The 23543-nt window shown below is 39.1% G+C and overlaps 1 protein-coding gene across 21 annotated transcripts in view; it reads left to right on the top strand.

The window, feature by feature from the left end:
• Nucleotides 1-23543, top strand: part of SORBS1 (sorbin and SH3 domain containing 1) — a 174818-nt gene that overhangs the window by 124003 nt on the left and 27272 nt on the right. For 13 of the 21 annotated variants that reach the window (XM_068139764.1, XM_068139784.1, XM_068139773.1 and 10 more), the window contains 11 exons: nucleotides 3613-3642; nucleotides 7165-7340; nucleotides 8211-8274; nucleotides 9396-9470; nucleotides 9807-9869; nucleotides 13752-13799; nucleotides 13914-14043; nucleotides 14514-14628; nucleotides 18792-18875; nucleotides 22560-22625; nucleotides 23205-23306. In XM_068139764.1, coding sequence (XP_067995865.1) covers nucleotides 3613-3642; nucleotides 7165-7340; nucleotides 8211-8274; nucleotides 9396-9470; nucleotides 9807-9869; nucleotides 13752-13799; nucleotides 13914-14043; nucleotides 14514-14628; nucleotides 18792-18875; nucleotides 22560-22625; nucleotides 23205-23306 — 953 coding nt within the window. The remainder of the gene's footprint in view (nucleotides 1-3612; nucleotides 3643-7164; nucleotides 7341-8210; nucleotides 8275-9395; nucleotides 9471-9806; nucleotides 9870-13751; nucleotides 13800-13913; nucleotides 14044-14513; nucleotides 14629-18791; nucleotides 18876-22559; nucleotides 22626-23204; nucleotides 23307-23543) is intronic. The other 8 variants (XM_068139779.1, XM_068139774.1, XM_068139772.1 and 5 more) reach the window with 2 other exon arrangements.

The following is a 23543-nucleotide window of genomic DNA, read 5'->3' as shown; positions in this document are numbered from 1 at the left end:
GATATAAAATTGTTCTGTTTACTAATTATCTTCACAGTTCACTATTTGTCCTGTCTGAATATGTCTTTCCTTTGACCACTAGTGCTCATGATACTTTATCCTGATAGAATAAAGGGCTTTCTCTCATCAAACTTTTGTTGACTGTGGTACAGACTGGGGCCTGATAAGCAGCTTTAGTGGGTGAAGTATTTCATTCTAATCAGTGAATTTTGGTCTTTATGAGTCAAACTTGTAATTTGCAAGAATCACATTGAACTGATTTGACATGGCATCTTATTATAAATCTATATTGACTGACACTGCATGTGATATTTCTCAGTAAAATCCCATATAAGTCATTACAGAATTTTTTTCTGACATCATTGTCAACTTGACAGGCAGATGTACCAGCCATCACACTAATGCTCTTCGAAGGTTGTCACAACATTTGCTTTCTTCCTTGTCCTCTGGAATCCCCTTTGTATTCCAAGACATACTGAGGATGAATGTTAATGGTTCAATGAGCTGCTTTCTCCAAAATTGCTTTCTTTAGAACAGAAAACTGCTCTAAAACTCTTTGGTGCTAATTTTCAAGCATCTGACTTCAGTTGTCATTCAGCATAGTCCTTAGTTATTGTTGAAATGGAAAGTATTTCTCTATCAGGTGATAGGCTGTCAGACTTTTTACTCTTTTTTTGTTTGTTTGTTTTGTTTAACACATAGAGTTGAAATAGTAATCAAATGTGTCTTCTTTTCTGATGTCTAACAGTTCCACTGTGCCTGCTTAGTAGAACAACAAGATCATTGTTAGGTTTCTGTTTATTTTTCATGTTCCTCAGAACATACTTTTGAATCTCTGAGACATTCTGTTAAATCTTTTACTTCCAGGGTCATTTCCCTTCACTTCCCAGCATATGTTACCTACTCATAGGTGTATATTTTCTTAGCTTTTTGTCTTTTTGTGTAGAGAGTCTCTTACAGTCTTTATGCTTCTGTTACTATTTTGGCTTTATACCAACATAACATTAAGATTTCTTTCTGCTAACTTAGTGTTTTTTAATGATTCTCAAATCTTAGTTATCTATTACACATCTGCCCTGACTGACATGATTCATATTTGATTGCATCTTTATGGACCTTATCTATTAAAAAATTGTTTTGTCTAATGGCATATAACAAATGGGTACACCTTTCCCTGAACAGTTAATTGTATTTTGTGCTGAAATAAATTCCTTCGTATGAAGATGAGTTTCAATATAAATTCCTCTTGCGTGCTATGAAATACCCTCTGAATCAGAAAATTCAAGGGCATTTTAATGCTGTTCTTCCAAATGGATAATGTGGCTTTCTTTCTCCTCAGTGGATCACTGACTGCTTTTAAAGGAGATACCTTATTCTCTGAAGTGACAGTTTTAGCAGACATCACCTACTGTCCTATTTCATGCTTTAGCTGCTAGTTCATTATTCTGTAAGCGTTAAAGACCCTTTGATTTGGACCTATCAGAGACTTAGAAACAGGTAATGGCATTTGAATCACAGAAATTACACTATATCTTTCTTTTTGGTCTGCTTGATCTTATTCAGTAAGTTGCTACAATAAGTCTCAGATTTTTTTTCTGCTGGCTTTCAGTAATGCTAACTGAATAAGAGTCATGATTATAAAAATGGAATTTTGGGTCTTCTTGTTAATTTCTAGTGTCAAGGTACAAGTTTCTTCCTTTCATATCTGTTGGTGTCTTGATTAATTTTCTGATGCTTTTATTTTGCACTGAATGTGTGCTCAAGTACTTGTTTATTATTCCTCTTTTGTTACTGATTTCAAGTCTTAGTCTCCTCCAGTGCCTTCCCCTCTGGGAGCTCTGAAGGCATCTGTAATCATTCATTCACTGTTGCCAGCAGTTATTCCTCTGCAAAACCCTTTCTCTGAGAAGCCTAAAAGTTTTTTCCCTTTACTTACAGTCCCAGAACACATTATGAAGCGTAAAAACCTCAAGTTAGCTGGTGCATGTATGGGGCTGCAGGCTGCCTGTAGTCAGGCAGGAGTGCGACATACCAGACACCTCCTGCTCAATTAGCTTCTACCCATCAGCAGCTCTTTTCTACTCAGAGAAATAAATGAAAAGAAAGTGTCTTCTTTATGTAAAAGGTACTTTTTTGAAAAATGAGAAGTCTCTTCATCCATGATATTCTCTCTCCTGTGGAAGAAGAGATAGGAGGGAACTCTCAAGCACTGACTCTTTAAACCATGTTTTTGTCAAGGCATCTTTAGTAGTTGAGCTTCGGTGAGTATGAAGGCTGAAGCTAAGACTGCTCTCACTCACATCTTTTTTTTTTTTTCCATTTTTATAACAGTGGCCTACTCCTGATGGCCTCTTTAGGAGAGTGAACCCTGCAGCAGGTGGTTTCCACCTACTCTTTAAGTTCAGATTGCTAACCTTTCCTTTTATGCAGTGCATGTAGGGGTTTGTTTCATATGTTGGTAGCTATCATGTGTGCATAGTGCACATGAGCAACTTGATAGTGGTGGTTAGCAGAGCAGAAGAGCTGAAATTCGTAAGTATTGGTGAGGAAGCTTCACTTAGTGAGGAGAAACTTAGTGAGGATCTACTTAGTACAAATATGTAGTGAAGTACCAATAGGCTAGTAAACAACATATACCTGGATGATTGTTAATGTACTGCCGATGTGCTTGGCAAGTGTCCTATGCTACCCCAAAACATCCTTATTTCCTGGGTAGGCATTGCATGGCGTGGTTTATTATGACTATATAACAAGTGTGATTAATATATGTAAGTTTTGAAATTTTTGTATTAACAATATGAGCTTTCAAGAGTGCTTGTATTTTGTATGTCAGTAAAATAGTTTATTGTTTTCAAATGGCTTTCATGCTTTAATGAAAAGATTAATTGCTGGGGAGTAAAAAGAGCAGAGAATAGAGCTAAGAATTCATGGCTCATTCCCACCTGTGACTTTGAGAAATCATTTGGGCACTCCTTTAGAAAGCAGCTGTGGGCATCAGCTTCAGGGTTGTCAAACATTCTGGGAGATACCACATATGTCCCAGCCTGGGAACTCAGTAATGAAAGGTCCTAAACCAGAAGGACCATTATGGGAATCAAAGCCTTAACCAAGATGTATCTGTGCTCAGATCACTGAATCTGTGGCTCAGTAGTGTGTGATGAGTCACAGCAAGCATCAACAATGATTTAATCCTTTCCTACATAATTTGAAATGCTATAACATTATTGTTTCAAAATGTACTTTGTGCTAATGGTAATGAAGTTAACTGTCACATTGTTTGACTCTGTAAGTCTTTACTGGTTTTTTAATTGTCTTTTGTTGAACTTAAAAAAAATCTCTGATGTTAAGAAAAAAAAAAAAAGAAAAAATTATTTGCAAATGTATTGGTCACTGCATCATGAGATTTATATTATTCCATGAAACTGCTGTGTGGAGAGGGACTGTGGGCTGTCACATTGGCAGAGCATAAAAAACAGACTCTCTCCCACAGGTGCTGCCATTCTGTCTACAGCATATTTCTTGCCTGTCAGAAATGCAGCACCAAAGCATTTGCTGTTTGTCTCACCCATTTGTTCTGTATTTCTTTTTGTTTTGTTTCTTCTGTTACCACAGAACAGCAAAAAAGGCTTAGTAGCCTGGCAGGTATGATGTGAAAGGTCTGCTAGGACCCAACTGCTGCCTCTGCTGGAGAAAAGCTGCTGCTTTATTAGCTTGTGGGTACCTTTAGCAAATACACTTCCCAGGAACTGTGAAAGAATTAGTATAAATATTTATCCTGTCTTAGTCTATGTCACTCAGTGTTTGATTTCAGTCTTTTCTCCAAATGCTACCTGTGTGGTCATTTGTTAATATACCAAAACCCTAAATTATTCATCTGTTCCTCCTAAGTTGAAAGATTTATGTGCACTTTGGTTGTTCAAGTTGACTTTTGGGGCTGCCTTTTGAGCCTTTAAGTTTATTCCCTTGGGGAGTATTCTCAATTTTCTCTACACAGTCATTAATCTCCTTTGTGGTGAGGGGAGAGGAAAAGAAGTCAGTCATAGTACTTGTGTGGCTCCTAGAGCAGGAAACTGTGTGCCAGATGTTAAGAAATAGATGGTAAAATTGTAGCGTGCAAGCATGCAATGGGTGTCAGAGTCTCCCATTGAAAGAAGAACACATTATTTTCCTGGTTATCTTTCCCTCCCCACACCCCAGATAAAGGTAGCTCAGTCTACACTGAGCATTACACTACTTACCCATATTATTCTGTCCTTACGACCATGCTTAGGTAAATGTAGATGTGGGAGAGAAGAGAGTCAGAGTGCCCATGTACTACAAGTTCTTGCTTTGCTGTATGGGCCCTGAAGTGGTGGAGCATGTCCCTGGGGACATCATTTGCCCAGGAGGCAGCTGCTGACCTGGACCTCAGCTTGATCCTCCAGGTTCAGCTGCAGCACCAACCTCTCTCTCCTCTCTGCTGCTATACCAGTGACGTTACAGGCTGCAAAACAGCTTACAGTGGTTTTCTCTCATCTCCTTCCCTCTCCATATCAGAGACCACTCAGCTGTGAGTTCAATGCTTACAAGGCTGGACAGAGGGTTCCTGCTGGTTTTCCTTCTCACAAGGTGTTTCCCTTCATTATCAGGAACATCTTTGTTTTCTGAACTAGACATAACCACAGAGTGGTTTGTTACAGTCCAAATGATCCTTACTCTGGAAGAGTGTGAAAGATGTTGTGGCACAGCTGGATCCAACCTGTTCTCTGTATGTTAGAACAACCACACAAAGCTGCTGGCTACCATCTCTCCCCCTGCTTTTAGATCCTGTTGGTCACAGCATTAAAACTCTGTTGCTGTGTAACACCAACATATTACTGCTGCTCTTGCAGAAGGATGGCTCAGGTGCCACGGAGTATGCCGACTGGTACAAACTAGTTATTTGGACAATTAGGCACCATATTTGATGTTTTAAGTCGCTCAAAGGCTGTGATATGCCTCCATAAACTCTATTGAAATTACTGGAGCTGCATTAAGTCAGTGTGAAGTTCAGCTGTTACCCTTCAAGTTGTAGGGTATTGTAGGAAGTCCGTGGTGAAAGATGTCTGCTTTAATTCCTCCCTCTGTACAGACACCTCTGCAGGAGGTGTCTGTATTTGCAGTCCCAGATGAGCCGCCAAACTAGGCAAGCAGCAAAGCTTGTCCCCTTGATTGAGACCAGTGGGCCCAGGAAGGACTTAACCTGCCAAGGTTCACAGGGAGGGCTTGCCCTAATATAACTTTTCTCCAGAGCTGTCAGTCCAGCACCTTCAACTAGTTCTAAGTGCAGTCCAGAAAATATTTGTGGAAACTTTCTCAAAATACATTTAACTGGCTAGCAGATTTCCCCTCTGATTATGCCATGCTAGATAGCTCCCAAACCTTCATGTTATAATATTAAATATGTGAATTCATGGTTGGGAGATGGCTGGCGCAGGCCAGATGGTGGGGTGTTTTTTCACTAAATCATCAACATTGAGATTTTGCTTAGATCATGGCTGTATCAGATTGTGATACATTTACCCTGCTTTTTATGTCTGTATTAGGTGTTTCGAATGTTATCATCGTAGTTTCAGATGGAATCTACCTGGAAAACAGCCAACTGCTTTTCTAGTGCAGGGAGATAGGCAATCAGAGAGAAATAATGTATATTTACCAGTCCTGTTAGAGAAGGGACTTGTGACTTTGTCTGACACTGACTTGTTTAGCCTGCAGAAAATGACTTTTCTGGACCAGAAGCTCAGGACTGCTAGTATTAGCAGTGACAATAGTAATAGAGAGAAGCCATGACCTTTCTTAAAGTTTTCATCCTCTTCACATCCTTATTCACGTTCAAAAACCTGCTTCCTTATGGTCTTCAAGATCATGTAAGAATGGTCTCATTTCAGTTGTGTTTTTCCATGCTTACTAAGGACTTCAGCAATGGAAATGGATCAAATATTTCCTACAAAATGGAGACCCTTGTATGCTGTGGGCATGAAAGGGCCAGAAGACAGAGCACATGCATTCACATGGAGAGGAAGTAGGATGAAAAGGCTAAACAAATATTTAATAGATTATTTGCCCCATTTTGAACATTTAAAAATATTATTTAATGTTTTCTTAGAGAGGAGGAAGACTTACAGTTTTATGGTAGTTTCACCACTCAAAACCCAAATGCTTCTCATACTGAATTTCACAAGACAGAATTATGTTTGCTCAAGGTACCCACAGACCGATGCTTTGTTATGCATGAACCTTTCCTCTGCTAACTGCGCCTTTCAGATTTCTGCACAATTTCTGGGCAGTATGAGATGTGCATGTGAATAAACATATCTCTGTCTTTCTCTTTTCAGTGCATGCAGTGATGTAAAAAGTGTAAGATTCTGCAAAGTCTTGATGAGACAGACTGTAAAATCACAAATGTATTCTCTCCAGAAAATCCACATAGCAGAAGTCCTTGACAGAGACTAAGGGTTGATGTACCATAGCTCATCAGAGCAACTTTAACTCCTTTGTTTCCTTGGCCAGTGGTGGTGCTTTCTGCTATGTGTGGGTGTCATTTGGGCAGTGTCTTGGAATTACAGGTGGAAGCAAGGATGACTGGATGAATTAGTTGTTTCCCGTCCATCTTTATGAAGACTCCACATCTTTACACAGACTAACATGCAAGAGGAATCATACATATGCTTAAACAACAATGGAATTTATTATTTACAAACTCCCTTTTGTGCCCCCTGTTTAGGCAGTTGAGTGCAATCTGTTATGAAGTAGTTCCCCACCCATCATGTTTGATGGTCCATTAGATTGACATCACCATCAGAAAAAGATCTGGAGACTGTATCATTGAGGCTTTTCTGATGTGATTGCAGAGACACTAAGTCAAAAAGACACAGAAACTAACCCCAAACAGACCCTGAGAACAAAATTTTCCATTGCCTTACATGTTAGCTGAGACTGTCAAATGATATGTGATGGTTGCTACCTGAGCGATGCTAGCCAGCATTTTTTTCTGTCATTTTCCCTCAGTCTAAGTGCTAACCACAGCTAGCAGTGATGCAGTCTGACTCATCAACTACTTGGTAGGATTTTTGCCTTGAAAGAAGGGAATACGGTGGTGAAGTACAATGCTGGGATGAGATAAGAATCCCCCATTGTCATTTCCAGATTCAGTGCCAGACAGACTAGTTTCTGATAAAGTTGATTCAGCACTTATACGGGACAAGCCAGTTCAGGAGACAGTGCCAAATGAGAAGAGAGGAATGGAAGAGAAGAGAAGCATTGTGAAGAAACCTCAGTATATGGCTGACACCTCCGTCGATGATATTGGCATTCCATTGAGGGTAAGACAACACCGAGCATATGGTCAATGCACAAAACCTTGGCCAGATTCTGCCTACCTTTTAGGGGATTTGTTAAAGCTTCAGAGACTACAGAGATTTAAGCAAAGATAGAATTCTAATTGCAATGTGTTTTGTGGTGAACATTTCCATGTGCTATCAATGAGCTGTTTCAGCTGCCACATGGAGAAAGGCAATGCAAAAATTAATGTTGCTTTTCATCATATGGGAGAGTTTTGTCTCATCTTAAAGGCAAATATCTCTTGTATATGTATTAAGTTCATTTAGAGTTCAGAGGAAATTATCATGAATAGAATTATTAACCTTTCAACTGGTCTGGAGTGATTTGAACACTTAAATGTTTCTACTGTCCTTTGAATACTTAGGAAATTAGTACATATGACTCAAACAGGCTAAGTGTCTACTTTTAGATGTCAAATCAGATTAACATGCAAAACCTTCCACACAATCCATAGCCTAGTCTTGAAAAGCTTGTACATTATAAGTGACTTGAGTATACTTCAGAAAGATGTCAGTTGGCTGGAAGCAAAACACATGACTTTAAGAGCTTTTCATATGGGGTGCTTGGTGCCATGGGTTAGCTGTTTGGGTGGGTTGGATTGGTTGATGGGTTGGACACGATGATCTTGAAGGTCTCTTCCAACCTGGTTTGGTTTATTCTAACATTCTAATAAAGGTTTATTCATTACATATGAGATTATATACCTAAGTGAAATCACTCATATTTCAGAACATTAATTTCATATAGCAAAGAGTAAGCATTTTTCACTTCTGGAAGATTTGCTAGAACTTTGAAAGACTGATAGAATTCATGATTGTAATTATTTATATGGATATTTATTTTTCCAACAGAATACAGACAGATCAAAGGACTGGTACAAGACAATGTTCAAACAGATCCACAAGATAAACAGAGGTACTGTAAGACAGATGGTTTTAATTTACTTTAAAATATTACCTTGATAACATTTTGTTACGTTCATTGTCCAGGATATTATGTAGAAGTATTTTATATTAACTGGTGTTTGCCTTGCACCACAGAATTCGACCAGTGAATTTGAAATCTTTGAAGTCAAAGGTGAGAGAACAGTGAAGACCGAAGGAAGGTCTGAGTTGTTCTGAAAAGTGAACTGCAGTGTCCTCATGAAAGCAAGGGTACTATTTGAGATCAGAAAGCAGTTAATAATTCCATACTTTGAGCAAAAACATCCCTGAATTCCAATTTTAGCAGCTGACCACACCCCCCCCAATTTTATAGGTCAGTAAGTTATCAGTGAACCTTCTCAGTGCACAAGAGAGAACTTTTTGTGCTATAAAGCTTTAGTACTTGTGTAACAAAGCTTGATTTGAAGCTTGCTGAAACCAGTGGAAAGGTTTCTGCTGATCTTTGGTGAGTTTAGAATCCAAAGTCTGCTTTCATAAACCCTCAGATTTTCTCATTTCAAAATCCAGAATTGTGGTGAGCACTTGCAAACTTTGTAGTGGTGCACTCTGAGCAGATCCTCTACTTTGTGCAACATCTGTGCCTGGCTGCTGATAAATTCATGTTCTTTCTTCTCTGAGAAATGTCTGCAGTAGCATTTGAAAACTGAACCCTCTGAACAACATTATATGCAGACAAATGCAATTCAGGACTGTGCTTTTATAATAAGACACAGAGCATGCAAAACTGGAGCTGTATTTGTCGCTGCAGATGCTGTCGTGATGAGCTTTATGCTGTGTTGTATTGGATGGAATGAGAAAGAATTGAACTATTTCTAATCCCAGTACTCTTAACAGAGGGCCTTCAGCTCACCAAAACCCATGCTCAGAAGGAGGAAAATGAGTTAATTTCTCTTGGCTTCCAGGGTCTCTTGCAGGGCCCAGACATGCAAGGCAGCAATGAGCAAAGAGGCATCTAGGTAGTGTCATGATACAATGTCAGCACAAGAGAAGAGACTGTTCTCCAGTCAGCTTGTATGAATTCTTGTCTTGCCCTTCTTCCCCTTTAAATCTATCCTCTCTGTTCTGTTTTCAAAATCATGCTCCTTTCCTTAGACACTCCTGAAGAAAACCCTTATTGCCCTACCTACACATTTCCTGAACTTCCTGAAATCCAGCAAAAAATTGAAGGTACCAGAAGTTTAGTCAGAGTATCTGTTGTCTTGTGCTTTGAGTTAACTGTAGATAACTATCCCTAAGAGTAACTAGATCCAGGTCCTAGATTTCCCTTACCCATGTGTTACACTGGCTGGAAATTCAGTTATTCTCAGTATACCTTCTTGTGTGATGCAATAAATAACTAAATCTTTGCTAATCCATTAATCTTCTTCTAAAGTGTGATGCCATTTACTCTAGTATTATTAAAGTAGGCAATAAAATCATATGGTGATAGGAAATTGGGGAATGAAGCAGAACTTCCACTTCACTGTGGATAGCCTCAAAACCAACTGCTTTTCTCTGCTGCAGAAGACAATCCTTATTCTCCTACATACCAGTTTCCTGTGTCTACTCCTAGTCCTATCTCTGAAGGTAATAATAAAGGACCATATATATTTTTCTGCACAAATGCTGCCTTATCCATTTATTTTCTTCCTGGAGTTTTTTCTAGTTGCTGAGCATTGTGCTGCCTCATAATGATTTGCTGCACTCTAAGCATTGCCTGGACTGTATGATGCCTTTTTGGCTTTGCAGTGCTCCTCTGGCTTTGTAATTAGCATTAACTAGTGCTACAGACTTGGGGTTTGCTTGGTTTTTTGCGCTTATCAGTTGTACTTAGCAATGTGTGTGCAGTGATTATTTAACATGCCTAGAATGCTGACTTACATGTTAAAGGTGTGGTTTAACTGAGATTTCTCCTGCTCCCCTTTTGGATCCAAAATTTTGTTTAATTGTTTACTTCTGGTTTTGAATATTAACACAGTATTCGGGCCAGATCAAAAATGCCACTGAAGTTCATTGGCAAAAAGTCCACTTGCTTCAGTGGGTTTTGGATCAGTCCCTCAATGTAGTCTTTTTAAATCAATATAACATAGGTTCAGGGCTGGCCTTAGGTACACTTGGCATATCTAGGCAAGGACAGAGTCTAACAGTCTCATCAGAGCATCTTGCAGCTTCAAATAATACTATCTTTACCTTATTGTCTTCACATGCTCAGCAGATTCCTTCAACTTCATGTACAAAGCAGAATCCTTTGCAGTTGTGTTTCAGGGATGGTAAAATAACATCTGCTGCAGTGATAATCTGCAACTGTGTGCATAGGCATGAAAGCACTTATGTAGCAGAAACACTGGAATCCAAGGCATACACTGGACATACAGACACTTCCTAATGGAAAAACTGTTGTTGGTGACAGCTTTGTTAACTTGGTGCTTTGGTGTCACTTTAGATCCTGCAATTTAGGAACTTGCCTACTTAGCCTGTGCCTCAAGCCAACCCTGGTGATACTATTAATTAACCATTTAATTCAATGTTTTTATTAAATGAGTGGTGGATGCTGTTGTAAGAAAAAAGTATAAAATACAGGTTTTAGCTGAGATGCTCAAAGAAGACTAGATGCTGCAAGTGAATTTCACTGTTAAAATGAATGTGGACTAGTGTTAAAACAGATATCTAAGCTACTTGTTTATTTCTCAGTGAAACCTGTAGGTGAAGAGTTTTGTCTTGCAGATCATAAATTCAGGGGAAATTATTTTCAATTGGCAGAATTGTGGGTGTGAATGGGATAGAAACAAAGAGTCTCAGTAACTAATTGATGAAGGAGTTTTACGGAGATTTAATTTTCTTGTTCTTAATGAAGTTTGAAAATCCATTTTGCTCATCTGAAGTAAGGAGGTTTGCAGATCCAGTGACAATAATACATTAAGAGTCTAGTTACCCATAAATACTACTATGCATTTACAAATGTGCATATGAAAGTAATTTGCTGGTTTAGGTAACTGAAATTTTATTGGACCAAACACTTGCTTTTTATTCTCAATATGCTGGGAAATGTTTCCATAATGCTTGGGATTCTTTCCCTGATAAAGAATCCAGAACATCTGATGATGTAGATGGGTCAGAGTGCATGTTTCATGTTTAGAAAACACTTCATACCTATATATTCAAAGTATTTTACAGAAGTAGGATGAAGCCTCAATTTTATACAATATCAAGATTTGGGCTGCCTTTTAAAATACCTTTAGACTCTCGAGGAATGCAGAGACCTATAGATTCTCTGGGAGCTACAGAAGAGCAACCTCTTCTCTCTAAAGGAAACAGTTTTTGGTATTACAAACTGGTGTTACTCTGCTCCATTAGGGAGGGCCCTGCAGACAGAATGCAGGTCTGAGAGCCAGGAGATATTTTAATGCTCATCTCTGATTTACCCTTTAATCCTTATCAAGTCACTTCAGATTCCTGTGTTTCAGTATTCCTTGATGTAAAAAGGGAAGAAATGTAGATGCTCTTCTTCATAAGATGCTCAGAAACAAAGCATACCTCTCGTTATTATCGTCAATATTGATGCATTAACAATTGGGAAATAGTGCTTGTCTGAAGTGAATTTTTGTAATGTGTGATTTTCCTCTGAATGATGAGCTATAACAAATACTGATATTTCTCATCAAATAAGGTAATAAAACTTTTTCATTGGTCACTAGAACTATGTAAGACTTTGAGAAGTGAATGGCTGTGTAGATAATTTTGGACATTTTTAGACATCTGTATTTGTAGAGGCAAAGATTTTTTGCTATTTACCAAGCATTCTGAATAAAACCAACTTTTAGATAGGAATACCAGTTAATTTTGTCAACAGTTTAGTGTAATAACAGTAAGTTACTAGCTTTCTGATATTTAGATATAAATTGTGAGAAGTGGCACGAAAATTGATCTTTGCTGGTTTTTAACCTGAATGTTAGTATAAATACACCAGAGTATATAACCTTCTAATTTATTCACAAGAACTCAGCAGAGAGGCTAAACGTTAAGGCTTCTTTGAGCCTTACTGAAAGGCTTGATTAAGGCATGCAGTTTCGTGTCAGCTTGTTAGCTGTTTTTTCCAGTAGATGAGACTGGCTGTAGCAATGATTGATGTCCTTCCTGAGACAAGATCTGGAAATTGTTTCAGTCTCTTTGATGATCATCAGTAAATTATTCACATAACTCTTTTTTTATTATTATTTAGTATGTTCTTCCCTAGTTTATCCTAGCTTCATCTCTACTTTTAAAATGATTTTATTTTATTTTTGGTCTTTTTATGTCTCTAACTACTAGTGGTTTCCTCTCAGAGGTATTAGTAGTATCTTTGTTCACACTTCCCTTTGCAGTCACTGCATTTTGCCTTGGAAGTCCTGTAGATGTCTCATACACATTTGTGCAAGTTTGAACTCATATCAGCAGAGAATGGGGATGGGCCTATGGGTCCAGGTCCGATCCCAGTTCCCACCGCTATCACCTGAAATTCATTTAGGATATATTCTGGTGAGGATGGTGAAAAGATACTACTAGGTTTTTGATCAAGTCAAAGTCTCTCTGTAGAGAGACCTATAGAGTGGCAGGAGTGGTAAGATTGCCATACTTCCACCTTCTCTTTCTGGGCGCATCCACCTTGTGCACTGCAGTACCATGTTTTCTTTTGATAAGGCAGTATGTGGTTCCAGGGCCCAAGGCACCAGGTTGTGTCCTGGGAGTGACATTGCTGTGTTGATGCATGGTAAGACTTTGACTGTCAAAGAGAGAAGTTCGTTCAGCATGGGGGGAGTCAGACCACATAACTCAGAAACACTGATGTTATTGCTAGGTCTTTCAGAGCTGCTGAATATCTATATTGCAGTCTCTAGACATGCCTTTTCTATTTAAAAAAGAAGCTTTTCAGTACAAGGATGGTCTCTTGGTGGAAGTATACATGTGTGTCAAGGCAGGATGTTATCTGCACTTAAAAGATAAGCTGAGTTAGTGAACATATTTTGACTTGCTGTGCAAGTTTATACAAGGAAGATGTTGCAGTGATTACCATGTGTAATTGGGAGGAGGACTCCTCAGCAATGTTACTGTGTATAACAACTAATGAATTATTTTAAGCATATGATATGGCTTTTAGATCCTCTAGTTATCTTTCAGTTTTTGATAAAATGGATCTAATAACCCTTGCTGTATAGCAGTTTTGTGATAAAAGGTGATTCTTTTCTAAAGAGCTTTAAGAGACAGGTATTTATGTAAGTTGTACATTAATATTTATATCTAATCTAGGAATTATATTTAAATGCTATTTAAACCTTATTGAGATTTTCCTTTTTAGGGTCCTCTCCCTGTGGTAAGTATTTGGCATCTTACTCAAATTATGGCCAATGTATCAGTAGAAGGAATACAAAGGGTAACTGGTGTTTCTTCTTCGGAGCTTTTTCAGCTCACTTGCAAAATGCTTTTGTCTTTCAGATGAAGATTCTGATTCATATTCTCCTCGTTATTCCTATTCTGAGGACAGTAAGTAATTCACATTTCTTGTTTAATCTAGCAAACAGAAAGGGCACACAAAGCATGTATTTATTTGCCTCCTATCCATTTGACCAATATTCCTATATTTGACTTATCCTTCAGGCAGAACTCAGCTTTCGGTTCCCCGCTCCAAGAGTGAGATGGACAATATTGATTCAGAAAAGGTTGTTAAGAGGTCTGCCACTTTGCCACTGCCAAACCGTGCTTCATCGCTGAAATCAAGCCCAGAAAGGTGACCAGAACTAAGATATATTTGGATCAGTCTCTGAAAGCTGTGAATGGGAAGGGAACAAAGGTGAAAGCTTTAGGTCCACAACTCCAGTTACACCTGTTTTGGGAAGTGGAGACATAGTTTTGACTCCTGTTCTTCTACTAGGCAGTGGTGAACAACTTCACTGCAACAGCCCAATGTCTGTCTTTTTTTACCAGGCATCACACAGTCTGTTGCATAGTTTCCTTGCTGAGGTGGGGAGTGTTTCCCTGGGTGTCAGGCTTATACAGTGCCTACCATAGAGGCACAGTGGACACTCTTGGATCTGTGTGACACTACACAGGCACTTTAAAGCAAGTAGCAATAATTGTGGAGAAGCAAAATCTGTATTTATGAAGTACCACAATTAACAGGGAAAGGCATCTGTCAAAAGGAAGTGCTTGCCTCCACAAACTGCAGTGGTTTGTGTTAACTGATCTTTCTTTCTTCAGGACTGACTGGGAGCCTCCAGACAAGAAGGTAGACACCAGAAAATACCGTGCAGAGCCCAGGAGCATTTACGACTATCAGCCAGGAAAGTCCTCTGTTCTAAACAATGAAAAGATGGTAATGTGTTGTTTTTATTATTATTATAGGGGTTTTTTATCCTATTGCCACAAACTGTGGTTGTAAAATACTCTCCAAGTGCTTGTCCAGTTCTGTTTGGATATGATTCCTTAGGCTTAAATTACAGTACTTTTGTGATATATTTCCTCTATGTTCTGTTTTCAAAACCGTTTTGCATAACTTCCTAACATTTTTGTTCTCTATAAAGCAAGATACAGGGGGATTGAGAGGCTTCTTTCCTTTGGGACATGTTGTTTTCTGTGTTAAGTATGGATCACTAACCCTAGTTTTTAATTCATGTTTGACATTGTGACCTGTTCAGCAACTGTTCAACCAGCTATAATTTTTCTAGGGCTCAGCATTAGTTGATACTGGAGGATTGAAGGTATTGTGCAACAAAGCAGGCTGGTTCAGTTTCAGTGTTCCTCTGATGCTTTAAACACTGAGTAAGTAATTTTTAGAGTGCCTGTAATGGGCCTTCTGGGATGCCTCTGAGGTGTGTTACGACATAGCCATCTCCCCTGGACTGCTTTCTTATTCAGACGGATCTCACCGCTTCTGTGTTAGAAGCAGCAGAACTGAGTGTGAGCTTGGCTCCCCAGCTACACCAGTGTGTAATCTGGAGTATTAAGTGAGCTGCTACCAATTCTGTTTTGAATTAGTAAGTAGTGCTGTGAATTGTGGCGGCTAGGGGAAATAAAAAAGTCTCATTCTGCAGGCTTGGCTGAGAACATTTGGCAAAGGGTGGGACAGAGAGGTAGTGCTAACCTCATCAGCTAGTCCTGCATAAATCACCACAGCTCACTTAGTGTCCTTCAGTGGTACAAGTGTAGTACTGTAACTGCTTGAAAATACTAAATGAGGTCACTGGTGAATAGCCAGTCTGGTACATAAAGATACAATTTTCTATATAGACATTAATTTAAAGGATTCAATTAGAAGCACCAGTTGCATCTGAGATTCCCAATCTGACTTTGTACGCTGACAGATCAGGCATTGATCTGTGCATGGAATACATAAAAGGATGCTCCTGAAAAACCTGTCAATGATTTTACAAAATAGTGAACAGCAATTTAAATCAATAGAAAGAACAATCAAGTCCAATGTGGGACCTGATGTTTCTCCTTAGTGTTTTGGTGTATTTTTTTTTTCCTTCCAAGTGGAATCAAAGTCCATTGCTTTCTGAAGATCCTGCAACCAACTTCTTTTCACACCTGTAGCCCTTCATTGACTTCAACAAAGTTGTTCTTGATAGGAGCATGACCCTACTGCCTATTGAAATGGGAGATGGATGACTCTTGCTTCATTGTACTGGGTGTTGGCTCAGCCCATTAGAGAAGTGGTAGGGAGGAGTGGTTTGAACATGTTATGACAGCTCTATTCCTGCAGTCCATCCTGGAGCAAGATTTCTGCTGACTTAAGTGACAATTTTGTCTCACAGTATACAAAATTGAAGAGATAAAAGCCAAGTTTAAACCTTGTGGCAAAAGGCCTAGTTTATTTATGTACTTAAGTCTTTGTGAAGGGTCAGTCATCACCAGTGTCACTGTTTGCATGTTCAGACTTCACCAGGTACTCAATTGAGCTGCTGAATTGAAGTCTAAAAGCAAAAAGGAGGACCATCATCAGCATAATTGAGTAAAATTGTACAGAGCTCATCAAAGACAAAAAGAATGTGATAGCTGTGTTGCTTTCGATGTATTTTTGTAGATTTAATTTCAAGCCATAGATCACAGAAGCAAAAAGGTCTTGAAGAGAAGAGTAATACTGTGTTAGTGACTAGATCTTTCAAGGAGACTGCAGGAGATTTGTGGACATCAGTGGGCTTTTTTAATGTAAATGGAGTTATATAACAAAATGAGTACTTTTAGTTGGAGTGCAATAAAGAAAAACATGGAGGCGTTTTTTCTATTGTGCCTTTAAGAAATAGCCAAACCTTCTTCCAGGCCATCAGAGATCAAACATGATAAAACCATTTCGTTCAGATAGAAGCATCATTATGATCATAAGGAGGTTATTAATATTTAATAGACAGAATGATTAATAAAAATATTAATAAATTTATTAATTTTTAAAAGCCTGTGGAAAATATTACTAAAACCTATTTACTGGTTCAAAATATTAGGTTGTGGAACAGATATCTCACCAGCAGGAACATGTAACAATTTAAACAATATGAGCAAAAATCCAGAAACAACAAACAGCAATTTAAACTGTAAAGAAAAGAGGGAACATTGGCAACAGAGCTGGAGATTGCCCACAAGGGCAGGGGGAGGGAACTCTGGAATTCTCGAGGGCAACAGACCTTTAACAGATGCTTATAAAAATCAGATTGTGTAATTACTCACTGATCCTCGTACCATGCGGCACGTGTGGGGCTTTAAACAGAACCAAAATGGCATCAACCACATGAAAACTGTAGGAACACAGTTTCACTTTCTGTTGGCTTCTGCAGCTTGTCACTAAAGCACATACAGGGTTTATCTCTGACAGCTTTGTAGCTGAAAGCTTTGTAGAAAAGAGGTTGCTGCCGAAGCTTGTAGGGCTTGTTGGCTTTGTAGCTTTGCCTATTTGGAGAGCAGTGCATGTTGCTTCCTCCAATAAAACGCAATTGTCCAGGGGACTCTTGGCTCTTCCTGGGTTTCATCTCTCAGCCCAGCAAGACACATCCATTCTGCTCCTGGGCTTTACAACGCTATAGAGAGAGGGGTCTTGCAGTCTGTCTGGGTAAACTGAAGTACAGCTTAGATTTCAAGCAAAGCTTGTGACTTTTCCCAGAGCTTGGACAGCTGCAAGGCAAGGCACTGGCTCTTTGGGCTGGTATTTATAGATTTCCTGAGACAGTGATGGCCAATGATAACAAAGATTAAGAGATAAAAACCTGACACTTCAACCTATAGAATGAGTTTTCTCCAAACATGGCCAAAGGCACACACACCTGACCCACTTGGACTCCAGGGCATGTTCAGACAAGCCTGGGCAACTTGGGCATTTTCCTCAAAAACCAGACCTGCTGGCTCCTGCCACATTGTCTGATTCAGAGCATTTTTGAGTCTTTTTGCCTCTTCAGGACAAGCATCAGTCCTGAACACTCATTCTAGAGTTTGTTGTTTTTGTCATGCCTAATGGCTGTGGCAGAGTCTGGAACCTCTTGCAAAGGCCAGCACTGTTGGGAACTATCATTGCCTCACTAATCCCATAAAAGGACAATTTGCAGCAGGACACTTTGTGTTGGCCCTCTGCATGTTTGCAGCTCATTGCTTGTTGTGATGGAGCACTTGGGATCACACTGTCATATCAGACATAACGTACTTACATTGTTAATGCGCTGAGATCCACTATGTCTAGGACTAGGTACACTGAAATGTGAGAGGTAGCCAGATGTCTTTTAGGCAGTGGCACCTGTTAACTCTCGGCAATAGACTTTATTCTCTTATCTCACCAGTAGTGTTTTTTAACAGCTACAAGTATTTAAACTTGCTGTTGTTTCATTAAAACAGATTGTATGAACAAAAGGGAATTTCCTTTTCAGATGTGCTGTTTTCTGTCCTGTCTAATTTTCCTTTGTTGCAGTTTTGTCTGATTCTCTAACATTTATTTGTGAAGAAATAAGTAATTTTGTCTCTCTACCCATCCCTTCAGAGTTCTTTCAGGGATGTGTTCTCTCTGACTTGTGTCTCCTTTGACTTTGAAAATCACCTTTCACTCTGTTTGCAGTGTATAGAACAGGGTTTCTCACATATTCATGTGCTGTTAAAGATGCAGTATTTGATTCAGGTCTTACTGAATCTCTCTTTTTTAAACAAATGAAGATTAAAAATCAAAATTATGTGCAGCTTTGTTGGAAGTGTCTGATAGGAGGACTGAATACTGGTAGCCTCCCAGCTCTTCCACTGAGTTTCCCTGTGATTGTGGACAAGCTGCATAACCTCTCTCTCAGTTGATGATGCTCATAACAATGCCAGTAGGCTTCACTGATGTCTTCAGAGCAGATCGTGGCCTTTGTGAGAGAAGTGCTATAGAAATTCCAAATTTTAAGGCTGAACATCTACATTTGAGAATGAAAACTGTGGGATCTGCATCTCTAACAGTCCCTTTCCGTGTATTCTTTGCATAATGTTATCCTTCTCTTTCTTCCATTCCCCTATCACCAATTCCTTTAGACTCGGGATATAAGCCCAGAAGAGATAGATTTAAAGAATGAACCTTGGTATAAATTCTTTTCGGAATTGGAGTTTGGGAAACCGGTAAGTTGGATAGTTTGATGACCAATGAAGTCAACCTGCTTTTTTTTTTTTTTTTCCCTTTTTTTACATCATTATTTTTCTTCCTAATGATTGTCACGTCTCTTTGCTAGGCCCTAAACCTAGAACAGCTGCCTTAGTCATTTTAAAATGTGATTTTTTTCATAACATCATCCAGGTACTGATGTGAAGCAGCTGTTCTGTGGCCACTTTAAGTATTTTGAGGGCATTCACGAGTATTCCCCAATTCCAGCCATATTTTTTTCACACACAGTAGTTCAAACCACATTGTTGTTGTTAGCGTTGGAAGTAATGCCCTGTTCTCATTACTGAAAGTCCTTATTCAGACCCCTTATTCTCCCCCTGCATAGCAAGATCTAGAATGGCTGATAGGTAGCTTTAAATCAAGGAGAATCATTCATTTATTGCTGACCTTGGCTTGTAAACTGTAGGTCAGTAATTTCCATCTGTCTATAAACAGATCATGACCTTGTTTCCTACTTATTTTGTTATACATATATCTGCCCATTGCCAAATGGGGTGCATCAGCCTGTGCTGAATAGCCCTTACCATTCCCTGAAACCAAAGGAGTTTGAGAGCAGTGTGCTTTCTTTTCAAATGGAGCTGTGTTGCTATGTATGGGGGGGAAAATAGGACACACAAAAAAAAAGAGATGGAGCCTTGACTTTCCGCTCTGGAACAAGACAAAGCAAAGCTTACTTATTCAATAGGACAAAGGACATTCTGATGGAAGGAACACATCAGTGGTCACAGCTACTGGAAAAAATGTGACTTTAAAGCATTTTATGGCCTAGTTCTTACTGATTAAATGCTATTAATTTCCTTATTAAATGTTGTTTATGAAGTACTCTTACTGTTCCAGAGGGGCAGTATCAGCCTCTCACAGCTATTCAATAAGCAATTGTTTCTTTTTTCTCCATGAGGTCAGTTGTCAAATGCCCATACACTTCATTTTTTGAGTGCTGCTGGGATTTCCCTGCATGTGCAACAGTACAGAAACATGCTTTAAGGTTTAGTACTGGCCTCGAAGGCAGCAGCATGTGGGCACCAGAGAGCAGGTTTTCTTTAAATCTAGTCTTTGTTCCTACAGAAGTGATGAAACACTGCTGCACAGAATGTAGCTGGGTGAGGCTGGATGCTTACTCTGATCATAGAAATAGTGTAAATTTTGCTGGAAAACAAACACATACAGTGCCTGAGTCATTCATTCTGTCACAGAAAACTGTGTTTTATAGCTATGGACCTTCCTAAGCTAATGAAGGAACTTCAACAGTGTTGGAGATGAGACACCCCTTAACTTTAAGACAGTAGAATTCAGTAAATCCCACTCTGCTGAGGCTTCTAGGCGATGTCAATATAAGGATTTAGCCCTTCACCAGTTGTTACAGTTTAAAATTTCCACAAAGTGAAGAGAAACCTACTGCTGCCATGTAATTCATAGCCATATGCTCTTGCAATGAATGAAGGTTTGTCATCTCTTGACCCTTTAAGTTAGTGGGAAACGTGCCAGAGAAAGGAGAACCATGTATGCCCTTGGGCCTTTCTAGAAGTGAGGGTATATCTGTTCATTAAAAGTGTGCATTTGTACTTTTAGTCATATAGCCTTGGCTTTACTTCAGAAGAGGGCACCTCAGACTATGCCAGCAATCCACCTCTTGTTCAGCAGAGTGTCTGTACTGGTGACAAGTTCTTCACCTTGCTCAGGAAGCTGTGGTTAAGGGCTGCTTTATTATAGCTTGCCTTGAAATGATATGCCACGTCAACTTGCTCTAGTTCCAAAGACAGGTAACCATGCTTTCTTTTTAACTGTACCAGTGCATAAATGTAGTACTCTTGTACATTGTGCATTGGCAAAAGGCACTTGGATTGAGGTTGCCATCTCAGACTTTTATAGCTAGTAAATCTCTGTCTGAGCTTCACTGCCACAGCTGAAAGAGCATTCTTTTTGTAGTTTTGCTCACTCCAGTTATGAGAGGTCCAGACTTTTGTGACCACTTAATGGCTAAGCCTCATGCCTAACCAGACAGTTTTAATTGACATTTGCTAGCACCTGGGATTTTCTGTGATTCTCTATTTGTCCCAGCATGTTTTTTCCAGTGCTGGTAATAATATGTACTTCTACAGGCATGGTGTCCCCTAGTTTTCAGACTTTTGTTTGCAGCTATGTGATGTGTGCAGGGAACAGCACTGGGAAAAGGAAGCACTTGTATATGAGTGTTTCTCTTTAAAGACTGTAGAATGACCAGGGTGAGGCTTTCTCCACTGAGGAAAGCACATGCGTTTCCTAGGGCTGCTGAAGTGACACTTTGCTGAACTAGCGTCCCACATGTGGACACTTTCTCACAGCCCTTCCTGAAACAGCTTTGAGTAAGCAGCTTGTTGGAGAAGTGCATGTCCCTTTCTTCTCCCTTTCTTCCCTCCAGTTCCTCCCTTCAAATCTCAAACCTAAATCTTTGCAATACCACCTACCCCACTGCAGCTGCTAATCTGATGGATAAGAAACAGGTATTTAGTGTTTGCATCCCCACTGTTGCTGTCTGAATGTAAAGTGGGACAGATTCAGACTACAGATCCAGGCAGTCTAGAAAGGAATTTGGACTGGGACCCCAGTGGTGTAGCTCAGTCTTGCCTTTGATAGATTGACACTTGGAGATTCCCTGTCAGTGCCTTGGAGGCACTTTTAATAATCTAATCACAGAAGTCAGTATGGACATGTAGGGTCATGCTAAGATTGCTAGCCAACAGAGGTTATTTTTGTTTGGAAACAGCAAATATATTCTGATTTCACAAAGTAAGAACAAAGTTTCTTTGAGCACACCAGTGAGAGGTGCATGTCTGGTTAGATGAGGATATTACCCATATTATCCAAGTAGGATAGGAGTGTCAGGATAAAATTTTTCGCTTTGAATAATCCACTATGATATATTTACATGTGCATCCAAACAGGAAAATCCTATTTTGAAATAGGCATCTTTGCCTATAAGATGAATATTAAATAACTAGTTTCCAAATTTCTATGCATCCCACTCTCTTGACCAAAGCCCCCACACAAACAACCCCCAAACCAGTGAAATAAGGAATAACAACTCTGCATTCTCATTGCCCCACAATGCCACCACTGGAAATTCAGCCATTTGTTCACATGGTATGTATTCATATTCCAGTGGGAATGGAAGAGAGTCTCCCTTTTCTTTGTCAAAGGCTCTTGTTTTATCCTTTCCTTTTGAGAAGAAGAATGAGCAAAACAAATGCTTTTTATGACTGTGTGAATTTTTTTTCCATTTTGGTTTGGTTTGGTTTTCAGAATGCTTTAACCACCATCTGTGGACTCCCTCTAAAGAGTCCAAAATCCCTTAGAGCACCTTCCTAAAACAAAAATTTCCTTAAGCGCTACTTAAAACAACCCCTCCCAGAATGCATGTATGCTCCCTTTTGCCTACCATGATCTCTGGTTATTTGTGCTATAGTGGATTTATCCCTTTCTATCTCTTTCTCTGTTGTGGTTTTGTTTTGGTTTGTTGCTGTGTTTGGGTTTTTTTTCTTTCTTTTCAATGTTGATGCAGATTCCTTGTTGTATTCCCCCTCTGTTCTAATCCAGTTTCCATATTCTCTGTGATGTCTTTCCTTATCTTCATTTCCTCATTTCCTTCCTCTGCTTTCCATCAGCCTCCAAAAAAGATTTGGGATTATACTCCTGGAGATTGCTCTATCCTTACTAGAGAGGATAGAAAGGTAATTGTGTCTCACGTACATTGTACTGCAGCGTCTAGCGCGTGTGTATGTGTGTATATGATTTTTCTTTTCCTTTTTTTTTGTAGCATTGCTTGGGTTTTGTGTGCTTGTGAGTGATTTTTTTTTAATTGGGCTTGAGCTTATCAGCCTAACAATTAAGTAGCTAGTAAATTGGTTTAATAACTCTTAAAGCATAATCAATTGTAATTTAGAGTGGTGGTTTTGCTATCTCTTGACTTGCAATGATAATTATACTAACAACATTTTGCATATTGTTACAGTATCTTTTTTTTTTTCTTACAGGTGGGTTGTATAACTTTATGGTTTGTAGAATTAGATTCTAGCAGGCCTGTGCATCTCTTAGTTTTGAATGTAAAATGCCTAAAACTATTTCCTCTGTAATGATCAATACATGATTAATTACTAGTGAATTTCTGTGTATTGTCCATACCATCTTTATCTTCTTTCAATTAAAAAGGTTCTCTTTTTTCTTTGTTATTTTTTTTTGAATTAACATTCCTTTGGTTTCCCCTAACCCTAAGCATTATTTTCCCATTCTTCTTCTCCTTCTTTAACCAGACTGATCTAGAAAAAGACCTCTACCTCTACCAGACTGAGTTAGAGGCAGATTTAGAAAAAATGGAGAAGCTTTATAAAGCACCACATAAAAAGCCACAGAAGGTATTTCCTATTCTTTTCATGCTGCCAATCCCTGTTTCCAAACTCTCTGCTCTAATCTGCTCACTGCTGGATGATTATTAAATGAGGTTGGGATAAATAATGGTTCTGACCGTTCTGACTGCATGGCTTGCTGTGTCGCTGTCAGAAATAATAGAATGTGATGCTGAGAATCCAGCTTGAAATCCATTTCAGATACAGTGATTTCCTCTCCCCCCCATTCCCTTCCAGTCGCTCTCC

This window comes from Melanerpes formicivorus, unplaced genomic scaffold (assembly GCF_026170545.1).
Source record: "Melanerpes formicivorus ecotype bairdi unplaced genomic scaffold, bMelFor1.0.p_v2 SCAF_6, whole genome shotgun sequence".
In the NCBI taxonomy this organism is placed as follows: domain Eukaryota; kingdom Metazoa; phylum Chordata; class Aves; order Piciformes; family Picidae; genus Melanerpes; species Melanerpes formicivorus.
This window is presented reverse-complemented; position numbering and strand designations above follow the sequence as displayed.